General features: G+C 39.4%; 1 protein-coding gene across 2 annotated transcripts in view; it reads left to right on the top strand.

The window, feature by feature from the left end:
• Window positions 1–15624, top strand: part of GPR158 (G protein-coupled receptor 158) — a 193232-nt gene that overhangs the window by 87750 nt on the left and 89858 nt on the right. For both annotated transcript variants that reach the window (XM_061468229.1, XM_061468228.1), the window contains exon 4: window positions 3087–3304. In XM_061468229.1, the coding sequence (XP_061324213.1) occupies window positions 3087–3304 (218 nt within the window). The remainder of the gene's footprint in view (window positions 1–3086; window positions 3305–15624) is intronic.

Below are 15624 nucleotides of genomic sequence, written 5' to 3'. Positions count from 1 at the left end.
CGGGGTTGGTAGGGACCTTAAAGATCATGTGGTTCCACCCCCCCTGCCATAGGCAGGGACACCTTCCACTAGACCAGGTTGCTCAAAGCCCTGTCCAACCTGGCCTTGAACACGTTTTCATTTTACTTCATTTGCAAAGGAGAATTCAAAGGAGCATTCAAATTTTAATAATTGCTGATGAGGTACTGGAAATGGGTCAGGCCTGAGAGTCTGACTGGCTCTATGATATGAACGACATACAGCCCACACTTGCCCAGGACACACGTTGTGTGGTACTTAGACTGAGTTGCTTATAGTAAGGGAAACAGAACTCTGTTGATACTCAGCAGGGAAGATACATAACCTGCATGCCCAAAGCTGATGTCTGTTATTTTCATCATATGACCAAAGTGTAATTGCTGCGCAGATTTTGTGCCAAAATTGTTGCAGTTAGAGCTCATGATACAGTCACAGGTGTAAAGCTGTTGCTTGTAGGTGTAACAAGGCATCCTTCTCTGCCTCCTGCTTTCATGTGAATACCATCCCCAGCTTCTTCACATGATCCTTTAGCCAAAGGTTCATGTCATCAGTTCTCTGCTGCAGGAGCAGTTTGTATAAATACCTGGGGATGAGTAGCTTTCACCAAGCTTGGTCCATGACTGCGTGTATTATTTCCTGCCTTGTGTGAACCCTAGCTTTTCCTGTTCCACTACAGAAATACCTTTAATATTGTTCCACACTTAATGTGCACCCCTGTGATGATCCTAGATACAGATTCAGGAGTTTTGTACTGGTAAATCGTGTGGGATTATATGATATGGTACATATAAAATCATGCCCCCATACTGCAGATCTGCAAATAAAACTTCCAAGTTCCTTCCTGTATTAGTTACTCTTGAACTCTGCTTTCTTATGTAAAATGTGATGGGGATTATAGAGGAAAGGTGAGTAACTTTTGATATTAGGAAAGCTTTAAAATTCTCTATTTGTTCACAGCCCCAAGTTCCAGATACTAAATCTTTTGACCTATGTCATGGGTTGGCCTGTTTTTTATTTATTTGATCTGGTTTGCATATAGACTGCCCAAGATAACTCAGTATCTCATATATATATGAGAGAGACATATGTATCGTGTCCTGTATATATGTAGCATAAATAGCATGGTTTGTTCAACGGGTTATCTGATGAGTATTTGTTTCCCTTTTCATACTGTGGAGTCTTGCAGAAGGCAGCTTTGTGATAGTGCTTTTTCTCTTGGTTGTTTGAATCTTTTGGTAGAGTAAGGATTCTGCACTGCAGTGAGTTATGATGGAGTTGGGATTTAACTACTATATAAAAAAAAAAGATCTTGAATTTTTTGTCATACCAAATGCTACAGAACACACAAAAATAATGTGGGTAGAGATCATAACAGCATTGATCATTAGGGATGAGGATGAGATTTATTTTATCTCATATCAGCTGTCTAAAATGTGTATGCTTGGCATGTATTAGTCCCCTGGGTTTCAACTGCAGTCAACACCAAGAGCAGGGCTCCCCTGGAGGGTACTTCTGCCGCTTTCGAAAGGCAGAAATTGTCTTTAGATGGGAAAAGTAACTCTTCAGGCAAATAACCTTTATTTTCTCCATTTAGTATAGAAGGAGGAGCCTATATAGCTACCTTAGATTAGACATTTAGCTTCTAAATAGCTAACATAAAGTGAAATTGGTCTCATTAAAGTTTTTTCATGTGCTGATATGTTAGGGTGTGTAATTACATGATCTGGGGTCACTCTGATTTGAGCATACGTTAATGAGAGCTAACATAAACATGAGTTTTGATACAGCTAGTAATAAAAAACCTCTTCAGTTCATTCAGATGCAGCTCGATCTGCCAAGCTCTACAGGTGGTTTCAAAAAGTGAACAGTAAGACAGCTATTGTGAGACTAGAAATGGCTTAAGTAATGGGAGAAAAGACAGTGGTTCAAGGAAACTTAACCCTGTCACGCAGCTGCATTCTGTAAAAAGAATAAAAGAAAAGATGACATGGTTAGAATGGCTGTAGTATGTGTTTGGAGGTTCAAACTGATACCAGTACAGGAATTCTAGATATGAATCCTGCAAGCAGTTTTGACAGAAGATCTCTTTGTGGAGCTAGACTGGTGAAGTCTTGTGAAAAATAGGGATGTCATCGCACATTTTAACACACCATTGATTTGGCTTCAGCCACGTTCTCTTCCTTCTGGAAGTTCCTAAGGCTGTCTTGCTTACATGAAACATCCTCAGCAAATTCAGTTTTCCTTCTTATTTAACAATAGTTTTTGGGTTGTTTTTTTTTTGTCCCCTTTTTCTTTTACCTTTTTATTCAATTTGTTGCCTGTAGGGTAAGCAGTCTTACACAGGGGTTATGGGCAAGTATTTGTGGATCAGAAAAAACAGGAATCCCCCTCTGTGCTCTGTTGCTGTGTGCACTTTGATGGACAAGATGTCAGCCCAAGAATCATTGATTTTTGTAGATGAAATACTAACTTGCCAATAGGTTTTCCAGATTTCCTGGAGTGCTGTATGAATAATGGAGAATTATGCTTAGTGTAAGTGCACTGGTTTTGCTTTGGAGACAGAGTAGTGCAATCATGCAACAGAACAATGAACAAATGTTAATTAAGAAGGGTTTTATCTAATTTGAAGACAATTAATTCACTAGATAGCGTATTTATGAAATTGAGGAACAATCTGAAATAGGATCAGAGCTTGTACTGTGAACGTTAAGTAGTTAATGGGTCTGCTCTTCCTGTGCCTGTGTAAAGTCCTTTCCTTATTCCCAAGTCTTTGATGTAATTTTTTCGCCTTTGAAGGATTCCCATGCAGATTTAGCCCACTTTAAATTCAGTAGGAAAGTGTTTGGCAATTAATAAGATCACTTTCCCTTATGTCTAAATCGGTCTGTTTTCTGAATGTGACAAAAGGAGAGTGAACAAGAAAAGCAGTCAAGGCAAGCCATTTTGTAACTCATAGAGGCCAACAGGGAGGGAGAGAGAGTCAGCACAGGACTTCTTCTCCTGTATAGCTGAACTGCCCATCCCATACAACTAAAGGTGTCTCCCCTTTACTCTCCTGAATCTTTCAGGAAAGGATGCAGAAAATCGCTTTTCCGGTGGTGAATTGTCAGAGGAAGTCTATACCTGCCTGCCCTGCAGGGAAGGGTGTTCTTACTGTACAGATGATACTCCCTGCTATGCACAGGAGGACAAGTATTTACGGCTGGCTATCATCTCATTCCAAACTCTCTGTATGCTGCTGGACTTCATAAGCATGCTGGTAGTCTACCATTTTCGCAAGGCAAAGGTAAGCAGACATGTTTTACTTTGATATTCGACTCATGGTGTGGTACGGACTCATTTATGTTATAGCTTCTCATGTTATAACTGACTGAGGCAGTCAGTTTCTCAAGTGAGGAGCTCAACTGAAGGACAGGGTGTGATTTACAAACACAAATGCTTTGCATTAGGCATGGAGGTACCTAAATTGTTAATGTGGTTTTTGTTGGTTTTTTTTGTGGGGTATGTTGGGAATCTGAGCAATATATGTCTCCCACTGAAATCTGCTTACATTTATGGATGATCAGCAAAAATCAAGGAAACTACTATGTTCAAAGTAGTTTTGGAAAATCAGGCCAATTACATGGGTATCTAAGGAGGCACGTGGGTATTTATAATCTCGGGATCTTGAAAGTCTGGTTTGCTGCTGCTGGGAATGATGTTTAGTTTCAATGAATTCGAGAGACTAGCTGGAAGGTAATTGTATCAAAGAGAAATCTTTCCAAATAATTCTGGTTCCTAGAGAGTTTAATCTTGATTCCATGGTCAAAGATTTTTTTTTATCTAAAGTGTGAATATATTAAGGAGTGTTTATAAATTGCTCTTGCAGGCTGTGGTTATGTTTTATATACTAACTTAATGAACTTTTTGCTTTTACCTCACTTGAAGCCTTCTAACATGTAAGATGCCATTTACTGTTGCCTCAGTAAATGCAGAATATTCTCTGAAATTTCCAAATTAGGAAAAAAAAAAAGAAAAGGAAAAAAAGAAGTAGAAGCTGGTACATATTTGCTACCTGTATTTGGGAGATGTAGACGTGCACACAGTAGTATGCTATGCTGTTGAAACCGATAGCTTCTTTCACTTTCCATAGCTAGATGAGCATTTCCTTTTGGGTTTTTGGTATGCTTGGTCCCGCAGTCCTACTCCTACAGTGTCTGTGTTACAAATGCGTGGTTCATTTTGAAAGACTTTAATATCCTGGCAGGAAATCACAGAATGAGCAGTAAGAGTGTTTGTTTTATTCTCTTCTGTTTCTGACAGTCTTTGTATTTAATGATATTGCATAGAATGATTCAAATGACAGACTTAATTGTATTTATAAAGTTTTCATTGTGAAAGATCTGTTGTAGGCATCTGTTCATTTGCTTAACATTAACTTAGGAGAACTTCATTCCAGTTTTATGAGGTTTTAGTCCACATAGTAATGTAACTCGATTTTAATGTCATAGACATGATCCTGAAAGAAGCATTTCTTGCAAAACTTTACCTTCTAGACCTGCAAAGTGAAACAGAGTAAATCACTTAGATCACTTGATATGCAGGTATTGCAAGTTTGGCTTGATTATTATTTCACACTGAAATATTGATCGTTTTGTAAGAAATTTCTGTGCTTTCTGATACATAGTTAGAGATCTCAGATGAGTAAAATTGCGTACACTCTTGCACTTGTACACTTAAGTGTCTTCTGATACACATATCCACTAGAGTAAGAAAAAGATACATCTTTATTAAACGTACTACAGAAATCTTGTCTTTCACAAAGCCTGCTAGTAATGAAAGATGCATTTTTACTTTTGTGATGATTAGCCATTTCTCCAAAGTAGGCCATGAGAAAAGAAGCAGATGGGATCTGAATATTTAATACCTAAGTAATACCCCACTGCGCAGGCCCAAAGGGTTTACTCGCACTTGCAAAGCCCTGTAGCGACAGGCGAGGGATGAAATGGCAGGTGATAAGGTGCACTGGAAGCCACAGACCCAACCCTGCATGCAGGCTCTTCAGGACATTGGTCACTCAAGATTGACCCAGGAGATGACAGTCTTATTTGGCAACATCCTGAATGACCAAGCAGTTTTTTTTTTCCAACCGGATTTGCCTGTCCTATGTTGCCCTTTTAGTCATCATTGCACTTGTCATAAGTGTGGGTAAAGCCTTTCCCGAATCTTCGTTCGCGAAGCCAAGCCATAAGTCAATACCAGAGAGGCACATACACACCTTGCCTTGTTTCTAAAGAACTTTTCAGTCTTTATGAAAAAGATTGAGCTTATTTTCTTCTAGATTACTTACATTATAACATCTGAATGAGAGCTGGACGTAAAACAAACCCTTTTTTTTTCCAGAAAAGAATGTGATGCCTTTGAGACATTGCATTTCATTCAGTTGAACAGAGATGGATTCATTTATAATTTGCTACCTTAGAAGAGTGTTCGCTTTGCTTTAACCGTATATCCCACAAGGAAAAGGGGAGGAAAAATGAGACAAAAAAAAAAAAAAAATTGGTGATGAACAGTCCTTTCCTGCATGATCAATGTTTTCAAGGAATAGAAACTGATAAATAGATGTTCCATTGCTTTTCATGTCGTTCAGCTGAGTTTTTTTCTTGGATTCCTTTTATGTTCTTTATCTTGTTGGTACAGCATGATTTTAAAGAGAAAAAGATCTTGTGTGATTACCATTAAATGAGAAGCTGTATGGAGGGCAAACACACTGAGAACAATGAGGATTTGCATGAGAAAACTTCTAGTTACATTGGATAATGGCACAAATTTGGAGTGAAGTAACTGGTTGTGTACTCTCCGCCAAGGGGGAAGACTAATGAAAGAACAGATACTGAAATATATTCAAAGTATCTTCATTTTGAGAATTTCCAGCTGGTAGTGAAACAAATTTTAATTAGGTTAGTATATCTGTCTGTGATTAAAGTTACTCTGTTAAACTGCTCATTTCCATTGCGCTGGGTGGTTGTCAGAGAAGAACATTTTTGGGATTCTGTCTTACATATGGCACTATAATATTCAAATAGTTGCAAAAAGTAATCTTTGGTGCAGCTTTCTAACAGAAAGAACTGCGTACTGCTACCTTATCAAGGAACTATCTTCAGTCTATTAGAAGAGCAAAGGATGTGGGTTAAGAATAATGTATAAGTTAAGGCCACAGTGCTGGAAAGAATGATGAGTAGATATGTGGCATTTTGGTACATTTATTGATCAGTAAAATGAGCTCAGTAAAATGAGAAGGCAAATGGGATCAGACTACCACTGTAGAAAAGTGACTGTGCAAAACACTACTTAGTGCTTGTAGTTTCTAGAGGCTTCTGGTAAATGTTAACTAAGGTCCTGAGAGGTTACGATCTGCAAACAGAAAGCACCTTGGGAAGAAACACCCCTGGCATTTTGACTGTGATATTGTGAGTATAATTCAGAGAATGATAAGGACCCTTTAGATCATGATGCAAAATATTCAACAGATCAGTAAGAGCAGATGCACATCTGAAGTATTTTAGGGGAGAGATACTTCGATATTTGTTGCACAGTGGTTACACATATTATGACCAAACAGTACTTAAAAAAGGTCTAGTGGTCCTCTTCCAAAGAACATAGAAATAGGAACAGTTTTCAACTGTTTTCAACAGTTGCTACCAAAGTGGTTCAATGAGTGAAAGATTTTGACAAAATGAATGGTAATAAATAGGCAAAACCTACATCAAGCCAGATGGCTGGCTTCTAAAAGCAAGAGTTCTCTTTAGAGGAACATTTAGAAGTCTCTGAAGTTTCAGGTCTTTTCTTTCAGAACTTCTGAAGGTTCCTTTAAAGAGTCCTCTTCAGGCTTCTGAAAGAGCTCTGCAAAACTACTGAAGTATTTGCTGTGGAGTGAGCTACTGCTTACATTAATAGCAGTAGAGGAAGAATGGAAGATAGGAAATGTGACATCTGTGTTTACAAAGACTTCCCTTGATGGTGACAAGTACTAAAGATCAGTAGGTCCAACTTACACAACTTGCAAATTCATAGGAATGGTAATAAAAAATAGAACTACTTGTTCCATGGATGAGTGTGGGAAGTGGGCTTTTGTGAGAATGTGACACCCTACAAATATATTTATGGCTCTGTGAAGGTGGGTTATGAGCATGTGGATATGAGAGTACTTCTGCTAAGGTTTGACACCAAAAGCTTTTAAAAATTATGATCTCAAGGGGCCAAGCTACACTTCTTGTAGGTAACCAAGAGATGACTGAGGAAATACAGTATAAAACCATGTAAAACAGACATGTTGACATGTGAACAAGTATCATGGTTCCTCTTAAGATATCACTAGAGGGTGTTCAAAGCATCTCTCAAGTGGTTAAAAAATATCAAATAGGTGTTTTACAGAACTTGAAGTTGCTATATGTCACTCATAGGCCAAAAATAACATGGATCCCAAAGTATAAATCAATTCAAATAGAGTTTAGAAAGATATTTCCATTACTGGCTGTTGAAACACAGGGTTTTGGTGAAACATCTGGTGCAGGAAGTCCTTAACTTTTATTGTTGGAACCTGGGAGGACAGACAAGAAAGAATCACACTCTGGTATCCTCCTTCTTTAATAATACAGCACAGGGTGTGACCTGAAGTAGGACGGTAGAGTTTAGATTTCATTCCTCTTCTGGACAGCATTGTAGTTACTCATGCAAACTTGCATGTTTGATAAGCGACAAAGCAAAATTCAACTCATTTGTCCAAGACACAGTTACTCCAAAGTACCACTGGTACCAATGAACAGAGTCTTGGCATTGCTAATCTGTAAATGAAACTGCCAACTAGTGACTTCAAGCAGTAGTCAGCCTTGGCAAACAGCGCAAAATAGAACTGCAGAAAGATCCTGTGAGAAAGCTCAGATCGATGCCAAGGATTTCATTTGAAGCTTTGTCAAACACAGGTGAAAGTGACTCAGCAGCCCAGGATTAGCTCAGCAGCAATGTTATTAAACTGCAAGTGTCATAACTGGAGAAAATCACAGGCAGAAAATGTGGCCTTTTGCCGAGAGAAGGGAGAATTCCAAAATGATAAGAATAAAAAAAAAGGAAGAATGAACAGAAGGAGTAGCAGAAGCTAAACCACTAGTGAAAAGCATTGTAGGGAAGGACAGAAAAAGATGAAAAATGTAACAGATAAAGCAGATGCTACTGCTGTAATGGGAAAAGACAAAGCATTTCATCAGGAGAGTAAATTGAGGAAATGTGCCAAATAAAGAAAAAGCAAAAAATATTCACTGGTAATACAGAAGGGAAAGCAGATGTGCAGATCACTTCAGAGAAATCTTTTAACTACTCTAGGCAGCACTCATGCCAAGCAGTAGTGAAAACTGGAAACCCTGAGCCTGGCATTGACACAAACTGCAAGAGCCTGAAAAACTGGGAGATGGAGATGGACAAAATCCCATCAGAAAGCTGACACCACCTGGCAGCACCAGTTTGATGACACCGGGGGAGCTGTGCAATGAAACCTGGGAAAAAGAGGGTTTTTCCTGAATAGTGGAAACATGGAGTTTTATGAGACTGCCCCAACAGGGTGGTCTTGCTAAATACTGCAGCTAGGGAGATGTTGAGGCTTCTGCAGTGCAGGGCAGGTAAAGGGACACCGTTGCAAAGCAAGGAACAGGCTTAACTGAGGCACTCAGCACTTTGAATGGACTAAGTCTGTGTTCTAGCAGTTGTAGAGGAGTGTATAAAGGAATAGGCTTCTCTTACTTAAGTTTTCAAAAGCCTTGACAGACTATGAGAGGATCCTGCAGAAGAACTTTTAGTCCTCCAGCCACGTCTTCAAGGCTGTATACAGAGGTGCAAAATATTCTCCAAGCTGAACCGCTAAAAACCAAATCAGCTCAAGGTAAACATTAGCAAACATCCTTGCGTGCTGTGACATTATTATTGATTGGGAAATGCAAACATTTACTACTAAAAAAGTGTCCAAAAAGTATGAGGCTAAGGTAAAAAAGGTGGCTGAACTGGCAAGGACAGAAATGACTGATGCTGTAACAAATATTCTTAAAAGTAAGAAGATGAATAGTGATTTTGTAAGAAAAATATCAATAAAATAGAACTCATCTATGTGAGTAGTGTTATATGAACCAATGGAGAGCTCAAACAGAGAGTGACAAGTTGGACCACTGATTACATGCAGTGCAAACTTTCCAGTAGCAAAGCTGTACGGTACCAGCAAGAAACAGAGCGTTTAAATAAATATAAATAAAAAAAACATATTTTTTTTATTATTATTTCAAAATTAGCATAGGATTACAAGGGCTAAAGATCTACCAGAACCTTAGAAAGGAAACCAGCTGCATTGTAAACACATTCTTAGAACAATAGAATAGTTACGGTTGGAAAGGACATTAAGATCATCTAGTTCCAACCCCCCTGCCATGGGCAGGGACACCTCACACTAAACCATATCACCCAAGGCTCTGTTCAACCTGGCCTTGAACACTGCCAGAGATGGAGCATTCACCACTTCTCTGGGTAATCCATAACAGTGCCTCACCACCCTTACAGTAAAGAACTTCCTCCTTATATCCAATCTAAACTTCCCCTGTTTAAGTTTTAACCCATTACCCCTTGTCACTACAGTCCCTAATGAAGAGTCCCTTCCCATCATCCTTATAGGCTCCTTTCAGATACTGGAAGGCTGCTATGAGGTCTCCACACAGCCTTCTCTTCTCCAGGCTGAACAGCCCCAACTTCCTCAGCCTGTCTTCATACAGGAGGTGCTCCAGTCCCCTGATCATCCTTGTGGCCCTCCTCTGGACTTGTTCCAACAGTTCCATGTCCTCCTTATGTTGAGGACGCCAGAACTGCACACAACACTCCAGGTGAGGTCTCACAAGAGCAGAGAGGAGGGGCAGGATCACCTCCTTCAACCTGCTGGTCACGCTCCTTTTGATGCAGCCCAGGATACAGTTGGCTTTCTGGGCTGCAAGCGCACACTGAAGCCAGCTCATGTTCATTTTCTCATCAACCAAAACCTCCAAGTCCATTTCCGCAGGGCTGCTCTGAATCTTTTCTCTGCCCAACCTGTAGCTGTGCCTGGGATTGCTCTGACCCAGGTGCAGGACCTTGCACTTGTCATTTTTAAACTCCATGAGGTTGGCATCAGCCCACCTCACAAGCATGTCAAGGTCCCTCTGCATGGCATTCCTTCCCTCCAGCGTATCAACCGAACCACACAGCTTGGTGTCATCGGCAAACTTGCTGAGGGCGCACTCAATCCCACTGTCCATGTCAGCGACAAAGATGTTGGACAAGACCGGCCACAACATCTATCCCTGAGGGACACTTTCTTATGAAAGTCCTGGACTGTGGAAGGACATTGCCTGCAAAAAACCTGAAGAGCTCATCTGTTATCAGGCTGCCTTTTCAAATGAATTGGAAAGAAGAGCTGAAAATAACAGACATTTGTGTAGTAGCATACCAGTTCAAACATGGAGCTATCAGGTAGAACACAACTGCTGTGAGGAACTCTAAATGCCCTTAAGAAATGCTAAGAACCATTAGTGGCAAGGAGAAGCTTCTCTGGAAGCTGAATTCAGCCATAGTGTGGAAGAGGCTAATTGCTACTTCGGTGATGAAGAGGAGATGAAAATATGATGCCAATCTTGACTCACACTAGATCTATTCAGAAGGGTCTTTGCTGTGAATTCTAAATTCAGGTCAACATTAAAGGCTTCAGAGTAGTTGCACTAAAGCCAAGCTACTTTGCCATCATCTTTGTCATGCGCTGTGATGCTGCCAGGGTCTGAGTGGGTTAGGGAAACCATTGGCGTGTTGGAGAAAACATTGGGGGGAATCTGGTCTTTTCATCTTCCTGACGTACCTGTGGATGTAGATCCAGTGCATCAAGGTAAAATTGACAGCAACGAGCACATTTGGCAAAGGATGTTTTCACCTCTGAAAAATAATGGAAAAGATCCTTAGAGGAGAGTCTTCAAAACAGCAGTTGGGAACAGTGATATCATATGATATTATCAGTGATGAAGGGATGCAATATAGACCACTGAAATGAAGAGCTTTGCCTCATTCAAGACTATTTCCAATCCCAGATATTTGAAATTTATAACTAAATGACCTTAAGTCTTTTTTTTTACCCCCATTTATGAACACTCATGAATTGTCAGAAATACAGAAATATAAGTACTTTAATGAGAGGATAAAAATCTGTATCTGGAACAGTGATCAAGGAACAAACAGTTAAGAAGACCACATGGCTCATCAACAAGAATAAATTATTTTACTTCTCTTGAGGAAACTGTGGCAAATAACAGCAACTGACTGGTTTTGCATGTTTTTACACTCTGTTGAATAAAGATTTCTAGTGTTTAGAGTTCAGGGTAGCTAGATGTTCTGTGCCATCACTTTCCTGTTTTTCCATTTTGTGTAGATACTTTTAAGTGTTCTGCTAAATCTGATTAGAAAACTGTGAATATAGTCGCTAAACAATGTGATTTTAAATACTGCACAAAACTGTGCATACATGGAAAGGCAACATGCAAATTAATGCTGTAATTCCCCTTTCTAATACTAATAAATCAAGAATGTCTTTTCTCTCTTACTGCAGTCATGGTAGATGCAGTCATTCAGAGTGAGATAATCACAGACTATTGATGTGTGATACATGTTTAAATATTAAAGCATGCTGGCTTTGAAAACTACATTTTTTTGCTAATGTAAATCAGCCAATGCTGTTGGGTTTATTTAACTCTACAGTGGCATCTTGATGTGCTTCTCTCTGGATGCTTTTCATCTTTGGTGCACATTCTGCTTTTTTCTCCCTAGATGCCAATTTCTGACATTTCAGCTGAAGTGGAAACTTGATAGAGGGAAGAGATCTTGCGCAGATGGAGCAGCTGCCTTTACATGCTGTGCTGGTGGGCATACCTGACAGTTCACTCAGCACATACACATTCTGTGCAGTGCTTTATAAACCCTTCCTTCATCATATCCTAGGGTGAGAACCTAGTTTCTTGTGATTTGTCAGGCAAGCTTATTGTAGTCTTGAGCTTTTCAGCTTTAAAAACATTGGTGATGTGGTTTTCAAAACTGTTGTTTTTAGTGGAATTCACATTTCCTTTATTCATAAAACAAGACTCATAAAATGTCCTTTTCCATTTTTCTGCGTAGTTAAGATATGCCTTTAGGGATGCTGTATGTTTTTAACTCCCACATAAATAATTGCAGAGTACCATACCGAAAAGATAAGAAGTGCAGGAGCTGTTAGCCTGCAGCAGCAGTTGAGAATCAGGAATGATGTAATGGCTGCTGGAGTTCCCAAACACAGCAGGCATTGGTAGGCATGGCTGCAATGGAGGTGTTGCCCTGTGTTTGCAGGGTGTTGTGGCACTCACTGCATAAACCCAAAGGCTTCACATCTGTATAAATTTGCATTCTAATACATGGCTTAGAGGAATGAAGTAGTTATGAATAGAAGAATAAATCTAGTGCCACTATAGATGCTTTAGGCCCAAGATAAAACTGAATTATGAAGAAAATAAAGATCTAAATATAAAATGTATTGGTTTATTTCAGTTCAGTCTTATGAAGAAGAGATAATGAGAAGAGCAGGTCAGTAGTGAGCACAAAAAGGCTATATACAGTGTTGTCTAGACAGAGTTGACCCTTAATAGACGAGTTAGGTCTTAAGAATGACTTTTCACCAGTACTCAGTTTATCGATGAGTGCACTGCCTTTGAAATGATGTGAATCAGCCGTGGACTATGACATGTTTGCTGCGCTTTGGTATTGAGAGTGATTCTTGGTCTTTACTTTCATAACCTTAATGTCCTGCTGTTTAAGACCTTGCAGTCTATGTATCATTGCCAACTTCTGTTCCACCAATAGTCCACAAAACTTTGCAACATAGAGCCTCAAAGTTTAAGTTAATGGAGCTGATAGTAGTGCATTTTCAGTGTAGGGTGCTGGCCTGGAAGATAGCTGTCACCAGAGACAAGGCTGTTGTAGCCTTTAAAGACATATGTGAGTTTAATTGTATTACACTATAATTTCTCTTTTAAAATGAATTATGTAAAGGTAATTGAATCCTTGAATTTCAGCATATGTTTTCTAACAACTTTTACAACATAGACTAATTTTTCCAAAGCTGTTTCAGAGCTAAAAAGTAAACTGATCAAACTGGTAAGGTTTTTGATTGTATGTTACTGCCTGACTTTAATTCTTGCTGAGTCTTGTGTTCATGGCCCTTGTAGGGAAGCTGAGTAGACCTTGCATAATAAAAAGCTTTCCCCACTGATTCTTTGATGCAGTAACTTCAAGACAGTTGCATTTACCTGAAGTTTCATTTGGGGTTTGTGAATGGGTGTTTGCAGATTGGCTGGGATGGGACTTCCTGTCACGTCAGCAGAATAACAGCAGCATTATTTATTTATCCTGCTATTTGTCTTGGAGTTGTATGCTGCTGTGAACTTTCCTTGTACAGTCAATAACAATAGCAAAGTCCCAGGTGGCTTCCAGGTCTTTGGCATGCTTCCATCTCCAAGAGCAGACATCTGTCTGAAGTAAGACGCTCTTTTTGTTTTAAGGGTCTAAGAAGAACTTTTTGAGGTGTGAGTCAAATTTGTTGTGGAGGGGCTTTTCAACCAGGAAGGCCTGCAGAATTTCATACTGATAATCATTTGCTTGATGAGCTCTTTGTCTCTGGGAAAAACACTTGGCCAGTAGACAGGGCCAAGGTTTGGAGATTGAAATGAGGGGTTTGATACAGCCGGGATTTACATTCCAGTGTGCCAGTGTCTGGACAACATTTTGACACTGAAAACTGGTATAACTAAGAAGTACATTTGAATATGAGAAAATGTTGGTTTTTTTTTTTGTTTAACTTTCACTCAAAGAGAAGGAAGGAATAGCTTTAATTAAGAAATTGGAAAAACAATATCAGAAAAAGCGTATCATGAGAACTTTAAAATAGCAGAAATAAAACTGTTTTGGAAACCTTATTCTAGGAAAAGCCTTTAATTTTTTACTTTTTTTTTTTTTACTGTAAAACTTTAATGGTAGCATCCTCAGAGAAACTGTATGTACTGCTTTTTATGTGGTGGGTTTTTTTTCCATATCGTGTGGTGGAAGCTGAACACAGATCCTTCACACTAAAACATATGCCTGTTCTTCATTCTTTTCTTCATTTCTTTGGCCGAAAGTTGTAGGTTTATGGCTCACAAGCAGCTGCCTTATGCTGTCAGCTTCTCTTTAGGACTTTGTGCTGTGAACACAGTCAGATTGCTTTCTGCCTTCCCTGTCCCAGCCATGCCTCCCACTGTCTGGAATAAAATCTTGACATTTTTCTCTGACATCTTCTCATCAATATCAATATAGCTGAAAAGAAGCCTTGATCTTCTCCTGCTTCCCTTTAAGACATTCCAGCTACTGCTTTCTTAGTTACTGCGGCAACCTGCTTGTTATCTAACATCATTTTGAGCTCTGGAGCTCACTTAGCCTCCATCAACGCCTAAGCCTTACTGAACTCCTGAGTTCCCATTCAATACATGTTTTCTGCTGGTTCACAGACCTAAAATTCTTGTTTCAACTTGTTATCTTGTGTCTTGGTTACTGCAGTGTCCTTTCAGCTGGCCTTGCAATCATGGCCTGCCTCTATCCTCAGTGATGCAATTTGCTGTCCTGCCACTTTGTGTTGTCCCTATTGCACCTCCCTGTTGACATTGTATATGAGCTATACATTTTAGTTTTTGAACTCCCACATGAACTTTTTTCTCCCTCCTGATGCCATTTCTTTGATGCATAGGTGTCAACACCAGCCTCCATCATCATCGTCTTGTTACATTTTTCAAAACCACCCCTTGGTCCCTTCATCCTTCCCTTATGCTTGGTAGCGGCTTTCTGAGAGCATCCCCTGCTCTCTGTATCATGTCTTCAGATCCAAGTGCTAACAAAGATGTGACTACAGGTGGGATGCTGGTAGGCTGGGCCTACTGATTGCTTGTTATAAGAAATTATATTGCCTCATCTTTCCATTTTTGTTCCCATTTTTCCTTATCCCTATGTTGTCCCTTATCTTTGTGGAGGAAGGACAGTCTATTTTACAGCCTTTTTCTGCAGGACCCATGATAACTTGAGGCTGACCTGAGGCTGGGGCTTTCAGCAATACAGTGGTTGGAAGGATAATTAAGTTATACCTAGCAATATTTCCTTCAAAGGCAAATGTGCTTTTATTTTCAGTGAAACATGCAATCTGTGCTCCAAACTTATTACTTACAGTAATAAATTCTGATGAGCCAAAAAATCTCAACATTTTGGGGATCAGCATTTCTCAGATCCAATCATAAGCTATTAGTTTAGCCTTTTGGCTCCTGTAAAGTAAAAGTGAATAAATTAAAATGGAGTTGGATTTAAAATCTTCAGAATTAAGAGCTTTTGTTTGAAATTATATAATGCTCTTCATCTATAGTTCATTTGCCTTCTCAGTCATGTGAATAATGAGATTTTATCTTTATCAGATTTATTCTAACCCTTCTCTTCTTACATCATTCTCAGCTTGTTTTTTTCTGAGATACTACAAAT

Source organism: Pezoporus flaviventris, unplaced genomic scaffold (assembly GCF_033815535.1).
Source record: "Pezoporus flaviventris isolate CSIRO_AGI_PZ_B2104156 unplaced genomic scaffold, CSIRO_AGI_Pfla_v1 ptg000047l, whole genome shotgun sequence".
Lineage (NCBI taxonomy): Eukaryota > Metazoa > Chordata > Aves > Psittaciformes > Psittacidae > Pezoporus > Pezoporus flaviventris.
The sequence above is the reverse complement of the archived record's forward strand: the minus strand, read 5'-3'. Positions and strand labels throughout refer to the sequence as shown.